The sequence below is a fragment of the Belonocnema kinseyi genome, chromosome 2 (assembly GCF_010883055.1).
Source record: "Belonocnema kinseyi isolate 2016_QV_RU_SX_M_011 chromosome 2, B_treatae_v1, whole genome shotgun sequence".
NCBI lineage: Eukaryota > Metazoa > Arthropoda > Insecta > Hymenoptera > Cynipidae > Belonocnema > Belonocnema kinseyi.
The window spans coordinates 73,629,874-73,656,452 of record NC_046658.1 but is presented as its reverse complement, the minus strand read 5'-3'; the positions used below and the strand labels follow the sequence as shown (position 1 = coordinate 73,656,452).

The 26,579-nt window shown below is 31.2% G+C and overlaps 3 protein-coding genes across 5 annotated transcripts in view; 1 reads left to right on the top strand and 2 right to left on the bottom strand.

The window, feature by feature from the left end:
• Positions 1–5,261, bottom strand: part of LOC117168476 (putative tRNA pseudouridine synthase Pus10) — an 8,343-nt gene extending 3,082 nt beyond the window's left edge. Inside the window, exons 1-3 of the mRNA XM_033354158.1 lie at positions 4,817–5,261; positions 4,449–4,547; positions 2,347–2,657 (exon numbers count right to left, since the gene is read on the bottom strand). Of these exons, the coding sequence (XP_033210049.1) occupies positions 2,347–2,657; positions 4,449–4,547; positions 4,817–4,957 (551 nt within the window). The 5' untranslated portion in view covers positions 4,958–5,261. The remainder of the gene's footprint in view (positions 1–2,346; positions 2,658–4,448; positions 4,548–4,816) is intronic.
• A 141-nt stretch (positions 5,262–5,402) lies between these two features.
• Positions 5,403–19,333, top strand: LOC117168475 (serine/arginine repetitive matrix protein 2-like). Of its 3 annotated transcripts, none has more exons than XM_033354155.1 (8): positions 5,403–5,647; positions 6,553–6,834; positions 7,401–8,881; positions 10,448–10,941; positions 11,100–11,368; positions 13,224–13,634; positions 13,846–14,205; positions 18,577–19,333. In XM_033354155.1, the coding sequence occupies exons 3-8, from the start codon at positions 7,408–7,410 to the stop codon at positions 18,986–18,988; spliced, it is 3,420 nt and encodes a 1,139-aa protein (XP_033210046.1). In that variant the 5' UTR covers positions 5,403–5,647; positions 6,553–6,834; positions 7,401–7,407; the 3' UTR covers positions 18,989–19,333. The 3 variants fall into 3 exon arrangements, with proteins under 3 accessions (XP_033210046.1, XP_033210045.1, XP_033210047.1); XM_033354156.1 differs by lacking the exon at positions 6,553–6,834 and having other exon boundaries at positions 5,414–5,466; positions 5,584–5,647; XM_033354154.1 differs by lacking the exon at positions 6,553–6,834.
• Positions 19,334–20,039: 706 nt separating this feature from the next.
• LOC117168119 (glucose-fructose oxidoreductase domain-containing protein 1) lies at positions 20,040–26,052 on the bottom strand. Its single transcript, XM_033353515.1, has 2 exons — positions 24,847–26,052; positions 20,040–21,026 (listed from the first exon to the last, which is right to left on the bottom strand). Exons 1-2 carry the CDS (start codon positions 25,328–25,330, stop codon positions 20,353–20,355), a joined length of 1,158 nt encoding a protein of 385 aa, XP_033209406.1. The 5' UTR covers positions 25,331–26,052; the 3' UTR covers positions 20,040–20,352.
• Positions 26,053–26,579: the final 527 nt, after the last annotated feature.

Below are 26,579 nucleotides of genomic sequence, written 5' to 3'. Positions count from 1 at the left end.
GGCGCATACTTTGAATAAAATATTTGTTATCATTCTCTTGAAATAAATGTGTTTTTTTCTTGAAAAAATACCGGTTTCATATGTATACACCTGGTATATGGCCATGGTTCATTCTAATTCTGAAACTAAATAAACATCGATATTTTCAACTCATGATTTTTATAATTTATAAGTTAAATATCACAAAAAATGTCTACTTTAACATTCTATATTAACGGAAAAGAAATAAAAAACTTACATAATTATTCTGTTCATTGCAATTTGTTACCGTACATGCATTTGATATTCCAGCCAATTCTTTACTGATTTGCATAAAACCTTTTGGAATAAATAAAAAATCAGAAAAAAATAACGACTACGAATAATTATTTCCCATATTGGTAAACTGAATTTAGCAGATTCAGAAAACATAAGAAATGTATTATTTTTAGTAATTAAACGCCTACACTATCAGTCGAATGATACAGAAATTTTAAAACAAGTCTTCTATATGTGATTCTTCATTGATTTTTCAAGAATTTTTTATTAATTGATGTTTTTTAGATTTTCGATTTTTTCTGCACTAGACACACCTACGGCCTACACTAGTCAACCGATTGGTACAAGAATTTAATTCGATAAGTCTGTTGAATGGAATTTGTCATCCGTTTTTTTTTTTCAATTAAGGAATTTCCCGTACAATTATGTTGTTTTGCATGTCATCCTAGAAAAACTGCATACAAAAGCATGAAGCAGTACATATTTTTATATCTTATTTCTTACTGTTTCTATTTTCTGTGTATGAAAAAATTCACAAGTTTTCTTACCTAGACAATTAATTATATTTTAAATTATAATATAAATACCAAACCAATTATATGTGTATATATATAAATATTTTGTACTAATTTGAAACTAGTATTTCATTGAATAAACATTTTTATTTTAAAAAAAGTTAAATCTCATAGTTTGTGTAATTAAAGTTTACAAAGTACATCATTTTTAAAGACATATACATTTTGTAATTTATTAAATTAAAAAAATTATAGAAACTTTGAAAATGTATTAAAAAGTAAAAACGGGAATCTTGGCGAAATTATTATTTAAAAGAAGAGAAAATATCGCCAAGAATTAATTAATATGATTCCAAGTTTCAGAATGTTTAATTAATAATAATGAACCGCTTTCTGCAAGAATAACTCAAGTCGGTAATAGTGGAAATTGAGAAAATATCAACAGAGAAAGAAATTTAGTATTTTACACTGCTTTTATTAAATTTGATAGAATTAGAGGTAACTTTACCGCGAGGTTGGACAGAATTAATACAAATAAATTTAAAAAACATAAAAATGATGGTCAAAATTTAATATAATTGTTATAAACAATTGATTTAAACAAATACTTTAGTGTATTAATTCTTTGCCTGCCAATGGGCCTTCATATATTAAAAAATTGCGTATTATTTATCAATGGTTTGTAAATTTTTAATTTGTGACAACGTTAATAAATACAAACTGATACACTGGAGTATTTGTTTTGATAAATTGTTTATAACAATATGATAAAATGTAAAAAAACATAAAAAATACTTGAGTGAGCTTATAAATTGTTCTTGCAGAGAACAAAAAAAGGATGAAAATTGAAGGGTGACTAAGCTTTAATTTACAAAAAGTTAATAACAAGTACTTCTTTATAAATTTTTCGAAAGACAAACTTTTTCCATTCAAAACCCCATGTTAATCTCGAAAGCCCGGGGACACGGGTTAATGTCGACAGATTTGAAAAAAGAATAGGGAATTTCTTTTTCCAGAAAAAAATTTCAATTATATGATTCTTTTATTTTTAAATATTTTGAATGTAAAAATTTACTTTTTTCAAATAGGGTCCAATGGATTTTTTTCTGATGGACTTAAAATGTCTGTGGCATTATAGACTGCCCTAATCAGTCAAAAAATCTGATACTTCGCACTTAAACTTTTAGAATTTTGTTCCATTTTAAATATGTTTAACGTAAAAGTGAAATTTTTTCAAAAAGTAAGCGATGAATTTCTTTGATTCTCGTCTTAAATATCCGTGGAATTGCAGACTACCAAAATCAGTTAGAAAATCCTATAAATATGGATATTTTTAATTACCTTCTTAGAATTTTGTTATTTGTATAAACTTTGAATATAAAAATCGACTTCTTTCAAAAAATAGTCCAAACTATTGTTTGTTTTTGGTCTTAAAATTCCCTTCGGATTATATACTACCATAATCAGTCGGAAAAATCGTAAATGCAAGGACCTTGTGTTTAAAGTTGTTTCAGCCCCACAGTGGTGCGTATTATAATCTACACGCCTTTAAAAAATAGAAATAAAAACTCACAGGCTTACACACTCTTCCTCGTCACAAGAGTGTGAAAATAATACATCTACAAGAAACGGGGAAAAGGTTCTTCCAGATTCCCCAATCTTTTTTGTCAGTTCCTCAATCTTGGGAACAGAAAATATTTTCCAAACTTCTTTAACGCTTTGCGTATGCAACTTGAGGTCGAGAAAGACATCTGGAGGCAAAGTTAATGATTGCCCTAAATAAATTTGTAGAGATCGTTCACGGAGTATAGTTGTTACTGGAATCGTCAGAGCCAATGTAAAGGTGTCACAATCATAATTTCCTGCAATGATTTCTTCTGAGGCCTTAAAGATTGAAAGGGATAAATTAATTAGATGCAGTAGCATAGCCCTGATAGAAAAAGTGGCCTGACGGTACTTTCCATAAGCTACATTACCAGTTTAAAGGGAAGAGACTCAAAACTAATATTGGTAACAATTAGAGGGAGTTCGGTAAGTGGAAATAATGTTTAAACTTACATAATCTTTAGAATTTAAACCCAATAAGAAAATCCAACTATATTTTTGGGTAAAAGTTAGTTTTTTGTTGAAAAGCCTACTATTATATTTTTGATTCGGAATTCATATCGTTTGGTTGCAAATAACTTGTTCAAACTAACAATTGAACTATTCCAGTATTTGTTAAAAATTTTTCTTTCTGTTCAAAAATTTTTCTTTTTCTGTTAACAATGTTACTGGTAAAAAATGTATCCTTTTTAGCTAAAAGATCAACTTTTTAGAGTTGTAAATTCATGTATTTTGTTGAAAATTCGTCTTTCCTGGTTGAAAGTTGATCTTCTTGGTTGAAAATTTATCCTTTTTTGATAAACGTACATTTGAATCACATTTTATGTTAAGAATTCTACTGAATTTGTTGAAAATTCAATTAATTTTTTGTTTAATTTTTTTGTTAATCTGAAAATTTAACAATTGCATGTTTGGCAAAAACTTTATCTTGAATATTAACTAAGTCGGAATTCGTCTTTTTTGATAGAACATTAATCTGATTGGTCAAAAATTCATGTTTTTGGTTGAAAATTTAATAGATTTGTTGATAATTGTGTTTTTCTTTTTTTTGTTCAACATTTTTGTTATCAGAGTTTTTATCCGAAACTGTAACTATTCTATTTTCAATTGAAACTGTATTCTGTATATTGTATAAGTTAAAAATTAAAGTAATTTATAAAAAATTCATGTATTTGTTTGAAAAGTTGTCTTTTGGAGTATAAAATTAATCTTGTTTGTTGAAAATTCATTTATTCGGTAGAAAATTCATATATTTTGTTAAAAAGTTGTCTTCTACAGTACGAAATTATTCTTGCTTATTGAAAGTTTATCTTTTCCGATTTAAAAGTCCACTGTTTTCTAAAAAAATAGACTCTTCAGCTTAAAAACTTTACTTTTTTGTTGAAAATTCATCTTTCATGGTAGAAAGGTCATCTTTGTTGGCTGAAAATAACTTTTTTTGATGAAAATTCTACAGTCTGCTAAAAACTTTGCCTTGAAAATTCAGATGATTGAATTTCAATCTATTTTTGTTTGAAAATTTGACTATTTGATTGAAAATACAACATTGTATGGTGAAATTCAACTATTTGGTTTGAAATCCAACTGTTTTGTTAAAAAACTAAATACTTTTGTAGTATTTAATTATTTTGTTAATATCATAATTTTTAGTCGAAAATTCAACTATGTTGTTAAAAATTCATCTTTTTGGATTGAAATTTCATCTTTTACATTAGAAAAGTAATCATTCTTGATTGAAAAGTAACTTTATTGTTCAAAATTCAACTGCCATATACAAAATTCGTCTTTTTGGCTTGAAAATTGTACTATTTGGTTAAAACCTTAACTATTTTTTGGAAAACTCGTCTCTTTGACTGGAAAGTTCATCTCCTTTGATTGCTGATGCAAGTGTTTAGTTGAAAATTAATATTCTTTTTTTAATTCTTTTTGAATTGAAAATTCATTTCTTTGGGTATAGAGAATCTTTTTTGTTTGAAAATTCAAATATTTTGTCAAAATTTGTAACGTTTTGTTTATGGATGGCCTATAACTGCAAAAATTTTCTGTGACAAGAAAATTTAATTAAATTACCTTCTGAATTGCAACTTCAAGCAGATTATTTTGCAGGATTCCCAAACAAACTATGCAAGGTATATTGTCAACAACTTCGGCTTCGTCCAAGTATTTCAACTAAAATTAAATTAATTTGGTAATTATTTTCGAAGTTTCATAAATAAACGTAATGGTCTTTGCATTTTTTTTAAAGATTCTTGAATAAAATTGACCGCAAACGATGCGTCATGCTATAATTAACAATGTATACTAAAAGAAAAAAAATGTTGAAAATCTGATTTGCTGAGTTAATAAAACTTTGTTATAGCCTAACATAATTATAATCGTAACTGTAAAAATTGGATAAATCTTTAAGAAAACGTAAATAATGTAGATATATTGCTTACCTTTTGCAAATACGATACAGGATCCTCATAAAACTCAGCATTTCTCGAGCCTATAAATCGTAAACAGCATCTTAAGCAGCAACCTGCTTTTTTAAAAAACCTAAAAATTTCTCGCTCATTGCCAGCTACAGTACATGCCATTACAGCAAATATATAAATTACTATTACTATTATTTTAGAATTGCTTCTGTCAGCAATCTCAGCATTTGTTCAAAAATCGAGAATAATTTCAGTAATTTAAATCCAACAGAACACGTGAGTTCAAAATCGAAATGGCCAATAATTGAGGTTAGGTTGCCTCAAAATCAAACTTATGGACGCAATCCATTGACAAATAAATCACAACAATAAAACTTTCAAGCTGTATAAGATTAGAGCCTTAAATAATTTATAATGAGGGCTAATTCTTAATTATTGCAAAAAATTTGTTTATATATCTTTTTTATATTTGCAAAGAAAAGCGAATCCTGGGTTCGGATTGGCTACTCAAAAGTTAACCTACATTTTTATTGGTTACTATTTCAGAACCTGGGGAATGTATGCATGTTGTAAAAGTTGTAAAGCCAGTAAATGAGTAAAATAAATATCGCGCTGTCTGTTGTGTCGTTGTGTGTCGTTGGTTCGAGCCGTTTATGCAGTGCAGTGGGTTGGTGAGTAACTACTATCTGAAATCAGTGAGCGCATCGTGAGCTGAATTTCTGAACTTCGCCGAGGAATCGTCGACTATAATATCAAATAATCGTCTAGTCGCTAATTTTGCGACGCAGGTAGGCGAGCGGAGAGACGCCGGCCGCCCTGAGCCTTGGAGTCTTGAACTACAAAAGGCCTTAGGTAAGGAACCAAAATTCTCCCAAGCATAACCCTCCAAGTTATTGTTCAATAGGATAATCGCGTTTCTTCACTAGGAGATATATTTATTGTATTTTCTAACAATATCGGTTGCAGCCAATGACGCGATCAAGTGTAACCTTATAATATCTCCCATTTTAGAGCCAATTGCATTACATTCAATTATATCAGTGATATAGGACACAAACACGCCCCATTAAATTATATGCCGTTTGTTGTATTATGAAGATAGTAATAAAAACTTACTGACAAGTACGTTTTCATTTTTGTTCTCTTACCCATGATTCAAGGACACTGCGACCCTGAATGCAAAAATTAGGTTGATGAGTCGTGATCATGCTGGAGGCAAAATTTGATGCAAAAAATATGCAGTGTCTTACAGTTTTTTACAATCACATTCATAAATGGAATTTAATTTCCAGAAAAGCAATGTATGTCAGATTATCTTAATCTAAGATATAATATTTAACATAACCTCACTTTCAAAAGAAAAAAAAACTAAGTGCCTAGACTCTAAAGGGAGTAAAGGGTCTAAAGTTATACGATATTTGTGGAAATGACTTGCAAAATTATTAGTGAAACTTTGTCCACAGCCGCTTTACACGTATCCCTTTCCCAAGTCCCCTAATCATGTTGCAAGATTGTTCTCACGCGTCGCATAACTTTAGAGATTTGAGTTTTTAAATTCTGGATATATAAATGTCATGCAATGTACTCCTTGTGATTGCTGCAACCTATGTCGTTAATCTGTATCATGAAAGTTTCTATATTTAATAGAAAATATAATTCTTCCTTTTATACCTCCCTATCCTTCAACTTCCTTGCTCCAAAATCCATCCTTCTCTCCGATAATCTTTTTCCGTACGCCCAAACTCCCATTCTTTCAGGTTCAAACGTTCGCTCACTCTAGTACCTAGTGACGTACAAACAGTTCGCAGTTTTCCTTAGTTTGTGTTGTGTTCAAGTTGAAAGTTCAGTAAACAAAAGTCAACAGTTCGTGTAGTATGCCCTAAAAAAAGTATACATTTTACCTGTGAAAGTTCAGTTTAAGTATAAAGTATCAAAAAGTAAATGAAAGTTTCCGACGTGATGTAAAATGTCTCACACGACATGGATCGCGCGCGTTGCACCTTCAAGAGCGATTACCGCATGGGCTCTTTTTGATCCAGGTAAGCCCTGCGATGCTACTATTGTAGCTTTATCGCTACACTGGTAGGTACTCAGGACTCACAGCCTTTCCCATTTTTTCCATAAGTTATACCTCAATACGAAATAATTTCCTCAGGTCAAGCCTAAAAACTAGTCACTGTTAATCATTTTTTATTATTTTGTTAACAAATTTTTTATTGAATTGAATGTATTTTTACTTCTTCGAATATAAAAGTTCATAATGAAAGTATCGCATAAAAAAGTTGAATTTAAATCTATTGTAAGCATTCGTCGCTAATTAATTTCGAATTAATATGTTCCAATCCTAATTTCCTACCAGATAATCCAAGAACAGCTGTGAGCCCTGAAACCATAACCCTTCAAGTACCAGCGATGTGACGCTTTCTCAATCAACATATATTTATTAAATAAAAATGACCAGTCTATACATTAATCCATAGACGCGGTCCTTGAAGGGATGGACATTACGTGCTATAAAAACGAATAAATGACTCAACGTGCAGAAGAGTTCCACTTGTAACGTCGTTTTTAACGCATAAATTCTAACTTACTGACTTGTTTGCAGGTTAAACATGTCGGACTCTGGTTCAGACAGTTCTTCCAGCGAGGAATTTGACGAAGGTCGTAGAAGTGCTACGCCTGATACAGTGGCGTCTCAATCTCCACGTCGTTCACCGCACTCTTACCATGCACGATCCCCAGCTTCACCATCATCTGGTCGTGGATCCAAATCTCCAAGGTCAGCAGCACCTTCCATAAAGTCACCTGGATCGCCAAAATCCGTTAGATCCCCAAGCAACTCTCCCAGGTCTAGTAGAAGTTCCCATAAGTCTCGCTCACCATCTCCAAAGACATATCGATTCAATGAAAGTGCAGAGTCGCCCAAGTCGAATCGCAGCTCCCCTCAACGAAGGTCGAACCATAGTTCTCCTGAAAGAAGATCAAACCCAAGTTCTCCTGAAAGAAGGTCGAACCATAGTTCTCCTGACAGAAGGTCGAACCATAGTTCTCCTGACAGAAGGTCGAACCATAGTTCTACTGACAGAAAGTCGAACCATAGTTCTCCAAGAAGGTCGGACGACAGTTCTCCTGATAGAAGGTCGAATCATAGTTCTCCTCAACGAAGGTCAAACCATAGTTCTCCTCAAAGAAAGTCAAACCATAGTTCTCCTCGAAGAAGGTCAAACCATAGCTCTCCTCAAAGAAGGTCAAACCATAGCTCTCCTCAAAGAAGGTCGAACCATAGTTCTCCACGGACGAGATCTAATCGCAGTTCTCCGCATGCGAGGTCCAATCCAAGCTCCCCTCATGCTGCATCGAACCGCAGCTCTGTAACGCAACCAGGGTCAAATAACAGTTCTCCAAGACCAAGATCTAATCGCAGCTCTCCTCAATCTCCAGATAATTGCAGATTCGAGCGTTTGGGTCCCATGTCACCCAAGTCTCCTCCAACAGGTCACGCATCTCCAAAATCTTATGCTGCTGGTCCAACTTCACCAAGTTATTGTCCAAAGTCGCCAGCAGATCACGGTCACTCGAGACATCATTCGCCAAGGTCTCCAAGATCACCACAATCTCCGAGGTCGCCGAGGTCTCCATCACCGAGGTCAAGACGCAGCTCTGCACAGTCTCCTATTTCTGGAAGAAGCTCTCCAAAGTCGCCAAAATCTTCAAGGGATATTAGGAAAAAGCAGCGCTCGCCGCCACATTCTCCAGATGAAAAGAGAAATTCTTACAATGATTTGGATGGAGAACAAATCTCTGATGGAGATATGGACGATGTGTCTCAGTCGGCACAAAAATCAAAAACTGCGCCCATTACACATGGGGAGGATTTATCTGATGTTTCAGACTTGGAAAGCATGGATGATGATGCGGAACGAGAGAGAGATCAGAAAAAGAAAACTGAGGAGAAGGTTGAAGAGGTGCAGAATATTGCCGAGAAGAAAGAGAGGGAGGAAAAAATCGCGCCTGTGAGTCTCGCTGAGGAAAACGAACAACTAGATTTTGAAGCTGATGGACAGTGGAAAGACGAACGGGAAGATGGTATGTAAAAATAAATTTTATATTAAAGTAGCACATTAAATTAAAATTTATGAGATTGAATTAGATTTTTTACTATTTGCTTATAAAACATTTATTTTATTGAAATGCGAAGACTAGTTTAAATTATATATACATAATTTAAGGGTTTTTAATCATATTTTTGTGGCCTCAATTCAGAAACATTTCAGCTCGGTATATAGTTCTGCACTGCAACTCTTCAATTTATTTTTGATTGACTATAGAATTTTTATAATGAAATTTCAAGGTATTTTCTTACGACTGAGCGCTTAACATAGAAATATACTTTTCAAATAACACTTAATCGCATGACGGATAGTTTTGGTGATATTCAATTTACAAATCATAAAAATTATTATTTAAAAATGTCGATGTTAAAATACCTAAATTAAAAATTATATTCAAATATTGTATTCTAAAAACAAAGTTTTTTGTTGTTAAATAATTTGTTTTGTAATATTCTTTAATACAAGAGTCGGGGTTAAGGGGAAATTAGAAAAATATTGTAGAATTTCAGAATAATCTTTAAAGTAGTGTTTTTAATATTTGTAAGAACTCTATAATTTCTGTAACTCAAATATTTAATTAAAAAGAGTAGTGCAGATAATTCAGGGTCACTTTTAAAATCTACTTTACATATTGTGCCATATGAAAAATAGCTTTTTGATTTAATTATTAATTTATTAATTGCATCAAAATTTTTGATGTAAAAAAAATCAAAGTACCAAGCTTTTCTCGAAAACGAAGCGTGATAAATGATTTCTTCTTGATCTAATTATTTTCAGTAGAAAAGCTAGCAATGTACGCATACCATCGACATGTTTTTCAACACTAATAACCTTGTACCCTAAGTTGATAACGTTTTTTAAATAAAAAAAAATTTCTCCAGATAATTTGAATAATAATATTTATCTGTTCTCATGATTAGCGAATATTTATAACTTTAAAAAAATCCAGTTTATAAAAAAATAAGTGAGATTAAAAACTATGGAGGGGGGTTTTCTGTACAAATCATTCCTAGGAACAATTTTTCTCTTAACTTTTTTTTAATATCTCTCTTTGTTTTCGAGAAATACTAGGTAATTTGATTTTTTTAAATTAAAAATGGATTTTTTTCAAAAATGGATCCGGCGAATATCTTGTTAAAACAAAAAATATAGTTATAGTACACCTCAGATCCAAAATCAAGAGAAACCTTCGTTTTCGCATCCTCGGGTTGAAGTCATTTCAACAAAACAGTGTTATCAGTTCTATGATAAATTTTATATTTCTAACCATTTTAGTACGGTAAACCGGTATAACATCACTAAAAATTTGAACGTTATTTTCCCAGTTTGACTTAGGTTTGCAAAAAAAAAGTATGTGGTTATTTGTAGTTGTGTTTTGCTTAAAAATCGTTTGCTAATGGAAAAATTGAATTAATGTTTTTACATGCATAAGAAACTGCTATTTTATTATTTGATGTACAAAAAAGGTGACCGGTACAACTTGATTTCCTATCCTGGAAAAGACCTTAAAAGTTATTCCAAAGTTGTGTTCTAATTTTAGGAGAAGCAGAACCAGCGCCAGTTAAAGAACCGAAGGAATTAAAAGACAAAGAGCCAAAGGACAAGGACAAAGATAAAGCTAAGGATAAAGAATCTGCAGAAGTGAAGGACAAGGAAGATGGTGAGGAGGATGGAGAGAAGGTAGAGTCTGAGTTGGAAGAAGGAGAGCTCAGTGACGGGGACGAGGCTCGTCCTGAAGAGACAGAACCGCGACCAGTGTGTCGATTTTACAATCGCGGTCAGTGCACTTGGGGTGTAAGCTGCAGATTTTTGCATCCTGGAGTTACTGACAAGGGTAACTACACCATGTTCGACATGGTCCGGCCCATGGCTTATCCTCCACATGCTGCTCCTCCACATGAGTTCAGGCCCCATATCGAACGACCAAGTTTGATGCGACCACTTCCAGGATTTTCGGCTCCACCACATGCTCCTAAAGTGGAGGAGCTTGCTTCTGAATCCGCCTGGGAACGTGGATTGCGTCATGCCAAAGAAGTGAGTTTTTCTTCATTACAATTAAATTTACAAGTCTCCTGTGTAGTCTAAGAACGTTCCTGTGAAGTCTGATATTATCGATTGGATGAGTAGAGAAGATGCTAAATAGATACAAAAAAAACATAGGTTGATTTACAATTTGAATATTTTAATTTCAGATGATGAGAAAGGCCAACAAACGTAAAGAATCAGATATGGATTTTGAGGAGAAAAAAATGAACCTGAGCTTAGGTCAGGAAGAATTAGACAGAGAAGCTGGATATTATGTGAGACCAGCAAGTCCTGAACCTCCGATTGAGAGATGGCCTCCAAGAGAAGTTGCTCCTCCTCCTCGTGTTGCTCGAGCGCCGGCGCCGAGAATTACTCCAGATCATTATGTGGATGAACCTGAAGGATATTATCCTCCAGCACCTCATGAATATTACAGGTACTTAGGGATCATCCATAAACTACGTTACCTATTTTTTGCAATTTTTAACCCCCCCCCCCCCCCCCCCCCCCCCCCCCCCCCCAGAAGGTAATGTAGTCTTTACGTAAAACTCGATTTTACGTTTAAAGTGATTTTTTGTGTGTTTATAGTCTACGTGACCGTGTGGTGAATTATAAACTTTGGTAATAAATTAACACTTAAAATAAAAAAATTATTTTCAGAGTTGGTGTTCAAATGTGCCTAATTGAATTTTATGTGACAGTTACTCCCGGTATTCTTGGATTTTTTAACTAAAAAGGTAAATTTTCAACCAAAAATGGAATAGTTAAACTTTTAATTAAAAAGTCATAATTTTAAATTATTAAAAAGAAAACAATTTTTCTATACGAATTTTCTATGCAAAACAGTTGCATTATGAAATGAAATATATGAAATTTTGATTTGACAATAAGCTAAAATTTTATTTAAAAAATAATCATTTTCTTACAAAAATGGAATAAATTCCCAATTACCAAAGTAATTTTTCAATTAAAAAGTAAAGAATTTTCAATAAAACAGTTCAATTTCTAACCAGAGATGAATTTCTAACTAAAATTTTAATTCGCCAAGCAAATAATACATTTCTAAGAAGGTAGTTCAAGTTTAAAATCAAAACAAAAAGTTGAATTTTCAACTAAAAAAAGATGAATTTTTATACTAAAAGATTAAGTTAATACCAAAAAAGACGAAGATTCAATAAAATTCAAGAATTGTCAACCATTCTTAACCAAAAAATTGAATTTTCAACTAAAGTCTAATTTTTAAACATAAATAATAATTTCCTACAGAAAAAACGAATTTGTTTTAAAAAATTCAAGAATTCTCAACCAAAAAGTTGAATTTTCAGCTAGAAAAGGTTAATTTTTAATCAAAAAGATGAATTTACTACAAAAAAAGGCGAATTTTTAACAAAATTAAAGAATTCGAAACCAAAAGGTCGAATTTTCATTTGAAAAAGATTAATTTTTAAATAAACAGACAGGTTAATTTACTACCAAAAAATTCTAATTTTTAATAAAATTCAAGAATCCTCAAACAAAAAGTTTAATTTCCAGCTAAAACGCATTTTCAAACAAAAATATTAATTTCCTGCCAAAAGAGATGAATTTTTAATAAAATTTAAGAATTCTCATCCAAAAAAATGAATTTTTAAGAAAGTAAGAAATTTTCTATAATTTTTAAGGAAGGATTGAATTTTCAGCGGAAAACGAATTTTTAAACAAAGATTAATATGCTCCACAAAACGGCCAAAATTTTAACAAAATTCAAGAATTCTCAACGACGATGAATTTTTAAACAAAAATATTAATTCCCTACGGAAAAAACGAACTCGTTTTAAAAAATTCAAGAACTCTCTACCAGAGATTTGATTTTTCAACTAAAAATGATGAATTTTTAAACAAACAAATTAACTTTGTACCAAAAACGACGAATTTCTAATAAAATTCAAGAATCTTTAACAAAAAGTTGAATTTTCAAGAAAAAACATAAGTTTTTAAACAAAAAGATTAATTGTCTAGCAAAAACAGTTATCATCTGGAAAACTTATTAAAAACGTGACAATATGAACTTTTAGAATAAAAATTCTCTAAATTCTAAATGACGTACGTGTGACGTTACTTTGAATAGGGCTCCCCTCCGCTACCCGTTACTAAATATAGGTTTTGCGAGGACCCCCCCACCCCCTCATAAAATGGTAACGTAATTTATGGTCGATCTCTTATTCACGATCATTAATTTTCTCTGTCAACTTGTAGTTCTGTATCTTGTTAAGATATTCAAATACGTGAGTAATCAATTTAATTTATTGCAGACGAGTCCACTACAAGTCAGAAAGCAGAAACGCAGTGGAATACAGAGAGCGATACGATTATCACGCTATTCCACCACGTGGAGCTCCGCACTCTTCTTCACCACCACCACCTCACTCTCGAGAACGTGGTGAGCGGGACAGAGAACGCGATCGTGAGAGGGAACGAGAATACTACGAAAAGTACGAAAAGAAACACAAAAGACCTTCGAGGGAGGTGATTGTAGAGCGAATTCCATCCTCCAAGACCTGGAGGGAAGAGGAACCTCCGCCTGCAGAAAGAGGACGTGGAGACGAGTGGGCTGATCCCTGGATGCGCCGAAAATCACCCGGATCGGTTCGTAGAAACCACCCCGCTTCAAGAAGATCTCGAAGACAGTCGTACTCTTCTGGATCATCTTATTCGTCAAGCAGGCAAGTTTCCTGAAAGAATTCACTCTTTTTCTGCACACACAATTTATTTGCCTTAAGTTTTCTATTGCACTGCTTATACATATCAACAATATCTTCCTTATCTTTTGCACTAGAGGTCAGAGTAGTTTCAAGTGTCAAATCAAATTTGGGCTTATCATTGAATTCGCTGTTTGGAAATTGTTATTTAAAGGAGGTTGTACAATTTTTTTAGCTCTAGCCGTAGTTCGAGCCACTCTAGCTACACTTCTTATGAATCCCCATCCAGGTCCCGTTCTCCATCCCCTCCCTCTAGGTCCCGAGCTAGCGCTAAATCAAAAGCTCCAACCACACCTCCAACTGCCCTCGCACCACCTTTGCGTGGTGCGATGCTCATGAACCCACCCGCTCCTTCTCCCCGTGGAGCCAAGGGATCCATTTCGCCAACTGGGACTCTTCATCGACGAGCCGGACTCAATCCCCCCGCACCCAGTCCATTGACAACTCATCCGAGGCATCATGATAAAGCCAGGGACAAGGCAGCTCTTGCAGCTGCTGCTGTCGCAAAAGTCATCAAGAGTCACTCTCGATCGAGGTAACGCTGCAGTTCGAACTGATTATTTTTTAATGCTAGCGATTTGAAATTGCAGGTCTTGGATCGTGAGAGATTTTCGTCTTTTTTTTTGACAAAAACAGTAATAATCGGCTTTTTTCCATTTTTCTCACTAAAGTTTTAATTTTAATCACGTCGAAAGATTTAGAATTGAAATTCAGAATGTCAAAGCGTAAAAAATGGTACTATTTTGAAGGAGAAGATTATGTACGAAATTAATATTTTAAGTTTTATAACCAGGCCGTTTTGAATTAATAGTTTTCGAAATTAAATCATTTGTTGTAATTGCTTGAAATCTTGAAGGTTTTAAAATATTTTTTTAAACCCAAGCCTCCGATTGAAAGTCTTGATAACTTGTAGTTGACAAAACAATACTGAAACTTGTTAATTTGGAAATTCAGGATTTTCAAGCACATTAAGATTTAATAATATCAGATCGAAAACGGTGGAAATAGGGTTGTTTCGCGACTTTAGATAAAATAATTTTTTAACACATAATTTTAATTTGAATCGAAGGTGCGTTATAATTTTTTTTTGTGTCGTTCAGCAGAAAAAAAAATTATTAAAAATTGATTGTAATATTTGGTTTAAAAGTCAGTAGTATGTTAAAGGAAAACAGTAAGTGCAATTATTAACACATTTCAAAATCGTACATATTTACGAATTGTTCAGTAAACAATACTACATTTAAGTACTTTTATAAATGAATTCTTTATACAAAAGTTTTGGTTTTGAATGTTTTTCTAATGTTTATAATGTTTTTTAAACAATATTTTGCGACTTCAATTTTCGATGTGCACATAACCAAAAGAAAACATCGGCACAGAAAAAGTTATTTGAGAATCACTGACACGTGAGCTGTGATTGGTGGAAAATCCGACCCCTTTGACGTCAAAGGGGCCCTCCAATCGATATCGTGATAGAAAATTCATATTTCAACATTAAATTAAAAATAGTAAACAATGTGTAAAAAATATTTTATGGGCGTTTTTATAATTGGAATTTTATATACTATAAGATCCATTTATTGGAAAAATGATATCTGACTTTGCAAACAACCCTATTAAATGATTTTTAATTAAAAGTTTGAAGGCGTTCCAAATTAAATAATTAATCAATTTTGGTTATTTCATTATTAGTAATTACTTTTTAGTGGATCTTCATGATTCGTTAGATTAGAATCCGAAAAACATACATTTTTGTCAGTGCTTGTTTATACGTTTTCTTATCTGATTTTTTAAAAATTAATTCAGATGTCCACAAGTCTTAAAAATTATTTTATGACAGTTTTAAATAAAGAAAAGTTATATTATTTGCAAAATTTCCAAAAATGTCTAGAATTAACAAAAGCTATGTTTCTAATAGTTGAAGAAGTTTTAAGACATTTTTGGTAGATATCAAATAGGTTTATAGACTGTCCCAATAAAATGTGTTCAATTAGACAAAAATTCAAAAAATTCGAGAATCTTCAACATGGTGACATTTTTTATGAGAGACATAAGTTATAATTACAATATAGTGCAGATAACAAGAAGAATAACAAATTATCTTACTGAAATTTTTCGTTTGGACATCAATTAAAAAAGTGATATTTTTTAAAAGGTTCAAAGAATAGTTTTTTTATAGTTCCAGAAATCTAAGCAAACATTTTAGTAGATATAAACAATATTTGTTTTCTTCAATTATTTCTTACAATAATAATCGATGGGGAAATTATATTGACCATCAAAAAAATGTTGTAGAAATTGTTGATGTAAGTTTTTGGCTTAGGGGTCAGGTGAATTGAAACTAATTAAGTTGTTTCAGACGTTTCGGCACACAATGGTGGCCCTCATCAGTGAGTTTGATTAAATCTGTGAAAAGTACACAATATCTTTTAGGTACGCAGTTTTACAATTGGAAGAATTATTTTTTGATTTATATCTTAATTGTGAACTAATAAAAATTGAAAATTCCTTAGTTTTAAATATAAATATTGTTTAATTTTATTTAGAACTAGTGATAAATCTTGCAGTGATTTTAAAACATTCTTTTATTTTAACGAAGTACAATTAATGAGAAAACAATACCAATGTAGTCGAAAAATTTTTGTCATCATTTTTTATTTAATGAAAAAATTTGCAATTGAAAAAAGTTCTTTGCAAATTATTTTTCAGTGACGTATATGTAAATAAATTAATTTTTTAATATTTTATTCCTTTTTTGTTATTTTTCAAATAATCTGTACGAAAAATATTATTATAAATTGTAAGAAACCTTATACAGCTGTAATTTGTTGTATAGTAAGCATATATACTTTAAATAAATTTTATACTTAAATAAATATTGGAAGTAACAAGAATAATGTCAAGAAACATTGCATTTAAAAATTATTAGTTCAAATAATTTTTTCCTTGATTTCTCATATGCAAATTTTTCTTTGAAAAAGTTTAATGTTTACGAAACTTATTTGTTGTGTTTTGTTTGTATGGCTTTAATTAAAATGTACTGAATTTCTTTTTTTTTTATATATGTATAATTAAAGGTTTTGTCTGTGAAAATAAATTTTTTTAACTTATATACAATGAAATTCCATAATTTTTATTAGTTCACAACTAAGATATTATTCAGAAAATATTGTTTTCAATTGTAAAACTGCTTACCTAAAATATATTGTGTACTTTTCACAAATTTAATCAAACTCACTGATGAGGGACACCATTGTGTGCCAAAACGTTTGAAACGACTTAATTAGTTTCAATTCACCTGACCTTAAAGCCAACAACTAATGTCAACATTTTCTACAAAATTTCTCACAATATTTAATGAATGTAATAGATGATCAAAATTAAAATAAGCTTGTCTCTTTTTCGGTTTTTGTCTGTGTTTTGAGAACCGGTTTCAAAGTTAAATTACTTAACATTGTTTCGTCCATGAATATAATTATTTAGGGGGTTGAATCAAAGTTTTCAATTTAAGTTAAAATATTTATGATATTTACAGGGCGTCCATTGACCTTGAAAACCTGGAATTCTACTTGATTTTTTGACGAGAACCTTGAATTAATTTGTTTGTTTTGAAACAATTATTTTATCGAAATGCGAAAAGAAATTTAAATTTGATATGTGAATAATTCTACAATTTTTTTAGTTTGTCTCCGCTTATATATAATGTTAACATATACCCTTGTTGTGATACTCAACTTACGTATAAATCAGATTTCGAACATTCCCACAGATTTCACAGATTGCACAAATAGTTCAAACATTTCATACAGATTTCAAAAGATTTAAAGGATTTCAAATATTTGAAAAGATTTGAACAAATTTCACTATGATTTCAACGAATAAGATAGATTTAAAAAACAAATATTTAGGAAAAATTTTAGAAATATTTCAAAACATTTCTCAAAGATTTCGAAAATGTCATAAAGATTGCAAGCATGTCAAAGATTTGAAAAAGACGTGTATGCCAGAATTTAAAGATTTCACCAAGTCCTCGAACATTTCCAAACAAAATTTAAAGTTTCAAAAGATTTTAAAAAAGGTATACCACATTTCTAAGATTGAAGATTAAATTTTTTGTAACAATTTGAAAGGAACATAAAGAATTTCAGAAATTTCATAAAAATTTCAAATATTTTACGACAACTTAAAAAGTTCCAAAATATTTCAGAGAAATTGCAATATATCACAAAACTTCAAGCGATTTTAAAGGTTTTAAGGATTTCAATGACGACTTATGCCCGCAAAGAATTAAGAATTTGTTTATTCATTGTTCTGCTTTCTTGAAATATTGTTCACCAATAAAGAAAGAAACGCCTATTTTTACATCTAATAAAAAACGGTTATTTAATTATTTGATGTAAAAAAAGAGACCTGGAAAAATTTGACATCTTGACCTGGATAAGACCTGCAACCTTACTTTCTTTTTAAGAAAGTTTGCAACGTTTGTGAAAGATGCCTCTGCAACGGTATAGTTCCAACACTGAATTATATTGTAAGAAGTAACATGATTGTATCGGTCATTTTGAAATTTTGTACGTTGGTGCTATCGTTACTTTTTATCTAGATTACAGACAGTATACTATGTACTATAACAAATGAAATAAAAATGTTCATATGGAAAATGTCATCAAATGTTAAGCAAGTAGTAAACTAGCATCTTATATTTTAAATTCGCAAATGAAAAAACAAATTCTTTTGAAACGAAACGAATTAACTCAATATTTTTTACTATTATTTTATTTTCTCAAAAACTGTTATGCCTCTAATTTGTAGGCCTTTCAGTCGATCTGAGATCTGAAATGGGTCAAATAGCAGTATTCATAAACGAAAAATGAATATTTAATTTGCTAATTTTGTATTTTACCAGGTCATCTCACAGTAGTTCAGGCTCGGACAGCAGTGGCAGTAGCAGTGATTCTAGTGAATCAAGCTACTCATCCTCATCGAGCGAAACTAGAAGGAAGAAGGGAACAACTCCGCCAGTGCGCAAAGATTCGAAAGCCCTTGACGCCCTTAAAGTAAGTGGCGCAAAACAGCAGATAAAATTGACCTTGAAACAACCTGCACATAGCGCAACACTCGTGAAGAAAGTCGATCGAAGTGCTACGATCGCTGGAAAGAAAAGGACTGCGGATTCGCCACCTCTTGGTGACAGCAAAGCCAGTGTCGCCGCAGCTGCTGCCAAAGCCGCGAAGAAGGCCAGTTCTCGTCGCGAGGAGCTCTTGAAACAACTCAAAGCTGTGGAAGATGCCATTGCTCGAAAGCGATCAAAAGTTTAAAAAGTCGAGCTTCAAATATCACTCCGAATGTCGAGTGTCTTCGTGTTACTTTGACGTTGCGTTGATTCTTTAAACAATATTTTTATTACAGTAACGTCGCTTAGATTACAAAAAAAACCGTTACATGAAGGTAATATTTGTTCCTTTTTTTTTTTACAAAACTTTGATACGCCTTTTTATTCGCTATAACTGTGTTTCTTTTTCGATTGAAGAAAGTGCGTATAATAAAGAAAATGCCCGTTATGTTTTTGGTTGAAATATGTGCTGTACACAATTAGTATTCTAAATATTTAGCAATAAATTTTGAAATTCGAAAACAGAAATAAAGGTGAGGATAAAAATAGACGTTTGGCGTTATTTTTATTTATTAGTTTAGTAAATACTGATGCTTACAAGTTTGAAAAGCAGGTAATTATTAGAAGTAGATGCGTAATTTGAGGTACCGACAGCTACGTCACACAACCCGATTAAAAATAAAGACCATTACACACGCTTATTTGAAACTCGTATAAATAAATTAATTCGGTGAGGCAAACTTTTCCTAATAGCATCGTCTTGGAATGCCTTTTAAAGCTTCTGAATCTCAGTCTTCTGTACCACTAGGAGTACAAGAATTCGCGACATTTTTAGTTGCCGTGTTTGTTCAATATCTCGGAAAGTCCATGAAGGGTATTTTTGGAAAAATTGTATTAAAAGTAATATATTTTCAGGGTGGTCACAGGTCAGGGAAACCCTGGAAATCAGGGATTCAAAAAAAAGTTAAAAAGTCCGGGAATTTTTGTATGAATAAACATAATTGTCAAGAATAAAAAAATACAAATTAAATTTGTTTTTTCCTTTTTTAAATGATGCAAAAAGTCAGGGAACTCATTGATAAAAGTTTACATTGAATTAAAAACGAAACTGTATGATATGATTTTTATAGTTAATTATTTAAATCCAACTTAGATTGGAATTTGATAAAAAGAAAAAATATTTTCCTTTTAAATTGTTATGTAGAAGTTCATATTTAAAATTTCTTAAAACAATTTTACACCACAAACAATCCGTTGGAAATTTTAAATATGAATTTCTACATAACAATTTAAATGAAAAATAATTTTCCATTTCATCAAATTTTATTAAATGTTGGGAAATTTTAAATACACAACTTGTCTGATAGAGTTACAAGCAACTTCTGTGTTGTTCTTTTGTATCCTATATTAATTTTCTCGGACGTAGGAGGATTTTTATCTTGAAATGTGAAGTTTTGTCGCCACCCTAATTTTCAATATTTTAAAAGTCGAGTATTTTATACTTATGAAATCAGAAATGATTAAAACTTTGTTGCGTCATGAGGCTCTCGAATGTTGATTGCTTTAAAATTAAATTGAAATAGCTGTAGCTCTGACAGCAGCACTTAGAAGTGGATTAGGGTCAGGTTCTTCGGTTAAAATAACAACTTTCCTCCACTCCCGTCGTTTGCTGCTTTGTCGTAAGGCGTCAATAACGGCCTGGACGTAAAGGCCATCTTCAAAGGTTGCTGCTGAGAAAACCGGTTCCTTGATCCATCCTCTCTTGTCCTCGACAGGCATGAAAGCTTCTCTTAAGGCACCGATCATTTTTCTAAGACCTTTGACGTAGGGACGTGGTATAAAATCAGCAACGGAGGAACAAGATTCTTGAAGATTTTCGACGTCCAAGTACAACACTTCTTCCTGGTCTTCACGGCATCCATGTAAATCGCCTCCTCTCACAACGAGATGACCTCCAGGTCCACAAACTAATATCTCTTGGGAAATTTGACCCTGAAGATGATTACTGAGAGTCGCTGTGACGAGAGTACCTCCATTTAATTCCATTTGGAAGCTGCAGAAATCCGGAGCGGTGACATGACGAATTCCAGTTATGTTTTTTGTCGTTCTAGTGAAGGTTCGAACTACTGCGTGAACTCGAGAAGCTCGTTGTCCTGTGAGGTGGTGTACCAGGTCAATCACATGACTTCCCACGAGAGCGAGGATTCCTCCTCCCATGGTGTCATCGCACAACCAATCGTAACCTAGAATGAAAAGGAGTTGGAGCTGTTAAATCTTCTCTATGATACTAAAAGATTAGCCGTTTCCTATTTTAACTAGTCAAAACAACAAATAGCTCCTTAAAATGAAAAATATGTATTTTCCTAAAAGCAAATGATCTCGAGAAAATAACGGCAGAATCATCTTCGTTCATTTCGTGCTTAGAAAAAAATATTTAAAACCGTGTTCAAAGTGTCAACCCTAACTGGAAAACCTGTCATTGTCAAGAGAATTTTGTCATGAGCATGCCTAATTTTTTGTTTCCATTACATTATAAAATTCAGTAACAATGATTCTTCATTTGTAAACGTAGCTTTCTTGGAATCAAAATTTTATTACTTGGTTAAAAGTTAAACCCATTTGTTAAAAATTAATTATTTGTATTTAATATTCATAATTTTAATTGAAAATTGAAAATTATTTTCGAAAATTGAGCTGTTTTGTCGGTTTTTTCTTTGGCTCAAAATTAATTTTTGTTTTTCTCAATTTAATTATTATTGCAGTTAATACTTTAACTATTTTGTTGAAAATTAATTAAAACTTTGGTTAAAAATTCATATCTTTAGTTTAAAATTACTTTTTTCAACCGAAGACTTAAATTCCATTTTTTCAATAAACTTTTTGGTAGAAATTAATTTTCTTGATTAAAAATTCATCTTTTTGGTTGAAAATTCAAGTATTCCGAATACATATTCGTCATTTTATTTAAGACTTCTTTTTGGTAGATAATTCCACTATTTCAGTTGAAGATTCATCATTGTTCTTGAGAATTCCAACTATTCCAGTTGACGATTCATTACTTTAGTTAAAAATTTATCAGTTTCGTTAAAAGTTAATTCTTTTATTTTGTGAAAAACTTATTATTCTGAATGAAAATTAAAATATTCCATTTTTAGTTCAACACTGACATTTTTTAGTTCCAAATTCAACTATTTGGTTGCAACTTTATATTTTTATTTAAAAATTAACTATTAAGTACTTCAAAAAAATATGCAGTAAATGAGTTGTTGTGTTTCTAATATTATTGAATTATTTAATTAATCGATGGTGCATTGGTGATTTGAATCTTTAGAAACTGAAAAAAAAAACATTATTTATGAATAATAAACTTGCGAAATTGTGCGTGTCTGTGTATTCCGAATTCATTGCTTTAAAAAATGAGAAATATTTGAATGACTGCGTACCATGAAAAATTATGCCTGGAAAAAATCTGAAATTGTCAGGAAATTTTTGTTTACTATATGCATAAGACATCAATTTTAAAGAAAACTATTAAAATAGTACGTATTATTGAAAATAAGAAGTATTAAATAATTCAATATTAAATGTAGCTTTATTTAGTATGTTCTCTTAAGGACGTTAAAACCAGGACCCGAACTACAATTTAATTGCCAAATTTTACTCCATAAATACTAGAATTACATATTTTAAAACAAAATCAGGGCCTATTCCTGTTTTGAACAAAATCTGTATTCTGAGTGAACAATTTGCTAATTTCAATATTTTTTGTATGAAACGTTTTTTTTTATTCGAACCAAAGCATAATAAAATATTTAAGACAACAACTATTGAAATTAGCCAATTTTTCAAGCAACATTTTTTTGTCCATACTTGTGAATACTTTGATATAATTGAAAATGAGATAACTGTAATTTATTTGATTGATTTAAACTAATTTTGTAAGAAGCCTTGTTTGTTCTGATGATTTTGAAGTAGACAATTTGACCGTTACACCAGAAACACGTAAATTTTGAAACAAGCCAGTTACAATTTTTCTATATATTTTACGCGATTTTTATACATTTTATTAGATACAAGAATCATTTTAAACAACATACGATTTTGCGATTTTTATCTTATAAAATATTAAAACACATTTTTAAATATTTAAAAACGTAAAATGGATCATGTTAGAAAGGCACTTCGGAAGTATCAGAGGCGAATTTACCGCCATTAATAAATAACTAGCATATATAATCTAAAGGTTACAGACAATTGTCTATTTGAATACAAATTTAATACATCTATTTTCAAGAAATTGAACAAATGAACACAATAAAGAAGAGAAAATTAAAATAGGGGACCTCAAAATCATATCAGAGCTTTATTTAATATTTTACTTGAATAAAATTTAGAACTCAACCCAAATAAGAAAATGCAACTATATTTTTGGGTAAAAGATAACTTTTTTATTGAAAAGGCTACTTTAATATTTTTGGTTCGGAATTCATCTCATCTGGTTAAACATTCTATTATTTGGTTGTAAATTGAATAATTTTGTTGAAAATGCAACTATATTCTCAAAAAGCTATAAGTTTTTATCCCAAATTTAACTACTTTGTTAGAAATGTATTTTTTAGTTAAAGGATCATCTCTTTAGCTGAAACTTAAACTATTTCGATAAAAATTCTTTTTATAATTGATTGAAAGTAAATTTTTTAGATTGATAATTAAACTATTCCATTTTTGGTTGAAAAGGTATATTCTTTAGTTACAAATTTAATTAGTCTATTAAAAAAATATCTTTTTTTATTGACAGTTCAATTTTTTGGTTGAAAATTCAGCTCTTAGATGCTTCGTTGAGAATTCTTGTTTTGATTGAAAAAAAAATTGTGTTATTCAGGATTCATAATTCTACTTAAAAATTCAACTGTTTGCTTTCAAATGAACTTCCGTGTCAAAAATTCATCTCTTTGGCTTGAAAATTCAACTTTTTCATTGAAACCCATATTTTTAAGTTATAAATTCAACTTTTTTATATATAATTCGTCTTTGTGACCTTAAAGTAAATAATTTTGTTGAAAATTCATGTATTTTGTTTACAAAATCGTCTTTTTGTAGAACATTAATCTTCTTGATCCAAAATTCATCTTTTTGGTTGCAAAATTGACAACTTTGTTCAAAATGTTTTTTTTTGTTACCATTTTTTTTATCTGAAAATTTAACTATTCCATGCTTGATTAAAAAATGTATCCTGTATATTGTATTAGTTTGAAATTCATCTTTTTTATAGAAAATGAACCTTCTTGTTCGAAATTTCATCTTTTTGGTTGAAAATTGTATTGTTTTTTTTTTTGTTCAATTTTATTATTTGTTTCTCAAACTTTAACTATTCTATTTTTGCTTAAAACTTTATCATATTTATTGCATACGTTAAGAATTCAACTATTTGATTAGAAATTCAACTATTTTGTTAACAATTTCATTATTTTTGGAAAATTGAAGTATTTTGTTAAAGTTATCATTGTTGGTCAAAAATTCAACTACGCTGTCAAAAATTTATCCTTTTGGATTAAACATTCATCTTTTATAGTAGAAAAATCATCCATCTTGGTTAAAAATGTATCTTTTTAGATTGAAATGACTTTTTAGTTAAAAATTCAACATTCTTCGAAGACATTCGTGATTTTGGCTTGAAAATTTTACTGTTTGGTTAAGTTTTTATTTATTGGAAAATTCGTCTCTGTGACTGGAAAGTACACTTATTACTTATTATTTTTTAAATTATATTTTTGTGCTGAAAATTCATTGCTTTGGGTAAGAAATTTGTTGTTGAAAATTCAATTATTTTCAATTATTATTTTAAATTATTATTAAAATTATTATTATTATTATTAAATTATTATTTAAAATTATTTTCAATTTCGAGCTGAAACCTTAGGAATTTAAAGTGTTTCGTATCGAACTCCATGTTATCTACATTAATTTACCAAAATTGTTAACGTAGTTTATGGATACAACTGGAAAAATTTCCCGTGCGAGGCCTCGTCTGCTCCACTGCTTGTTTTCATATATAATAATTACCTTCGTGTAATAAGCTCCCCATTTGTACTCTAATGTCGATAACGGTTACAGGTCCGCCAAGAAAACCATCTTCAAGAGCCTTCTTCATTTGTATAAAAGCAGGAAGAAACCTCAAACTGTGGTTGACAATACTAATCAAAGAAGGATAATACTGAGCTGCTCGAACCATTTTGAGAGCTTCGCCCTGACTCAGACCAGCTGGTTTGTCGCAAACTACATGTTTGCCGATTCCTAAGGCTTTTACAGCAATCTGAGCATGTAAACTCGGCGAACACATGATGAAAATTAAATCCACATCCCTTCTCAAGAGAACGTCGTCGATTCGACTCGTGTGAAAAGGGATTTCCAGCTCCGTTGCTACCTCTGAAGCTTCCGCAATTGTTCTTCCCCATATTGCTTCGATTTTGAATCCCTTTTCTCTCAAGAAAGGAATTATAATCTTGACAATACTTCCAGTGCCAAACACTCCAATTCCAGGCAACATTATGTGTCAATTTTTTTTCTATGCGAAATAATCTCCCCTTCAATATAAAAAATTTATCTTTCTTCGTGGTCCATTTATAATAAATACATTTTTAATTAAATTTGAAATGAATAAATTAAAAATTGACATTGTTATCAAAACATAACCTCTGAATAACACCAACATTTATATTCATTTTTTATTTTAATTCACTGAATTTTAGAGTGTTTTCTTATTGTTTATGTGCCATTTTGTCTTTCCTTCTGATACAATAACTAAATTATAAATAAATTAGGCTTTACTTTAATGTTTCTGATTACTGAACTTTACACCAGAACCAGAGCCAGAACACTCAGCTGCTTTTGACAAGCAGGCACTGCTCGGCCTTGACCGAGGTGAATATACCATTCCGCCTTTACCTTACCATACCAGTAATTACCGTTATATGCGGTAAAAAGAAGTAACTCTTTAAATTCTTGCAGAACATTGTTTTCAGTCAAATGTTTGATCACTATAATAAATTAAATCACCAGCTTCATTAATTTGTCATTTCCTGTCCTCATAAGACGTAAAATATCAAATAAAAAAAAATCAGTTACACGGAGAGACGACAAAAATTGTCTCTAAACTTCGAAATTCAGGCGGAATTTTTAAATTACTATTAGGTATTTTCACTTCAACCATCAACTAACTTCACTTTGTTCAAAGCTGAGAGGAAAGCAAATGCAAAGATCTTATAACGTAGATGCGGTACGAGGCGTCGGGGTGGCGAATTATATATATAGGACATCACATTTTCTGCGCTATCGAGGTGCTGCCCTCATCGTGCTACGAAATCGAATTCTTATTTTCTCATTCTTCATAAAATATGACGGTAAAGCAGTAGAAAGATTTTTTGAGGTTAGAAAAGTTTGACATGTATGTATCGCCAAAGATATTATAAACGTAGATGCGGTGCGAGCTTAGTTACCCGCCATAAATATAGACAGCGCGTCCGGCGAAAAAAGTCACTTCCCTTCTACCCACTGCTACCCATAAATAGCACCATCCCATATAGTTTGCCAAGAGCCACTTGGAGCGCTGTAAGTAACTCTCTGTAATGAGCGGATATAATTCGCATTCTCGCTGCTAGGAACAGCACAGTCAGTGACGCAAATTGGCGGTTTCAGTTTGAATAAAAAGAAACTCAAATTTGAAAAGCGAGTCTTGAATTTAGAATTTAAGTATTATTTCGAAGAAAAGATCGGCAAGCAACAGTCGGGCAAATCGA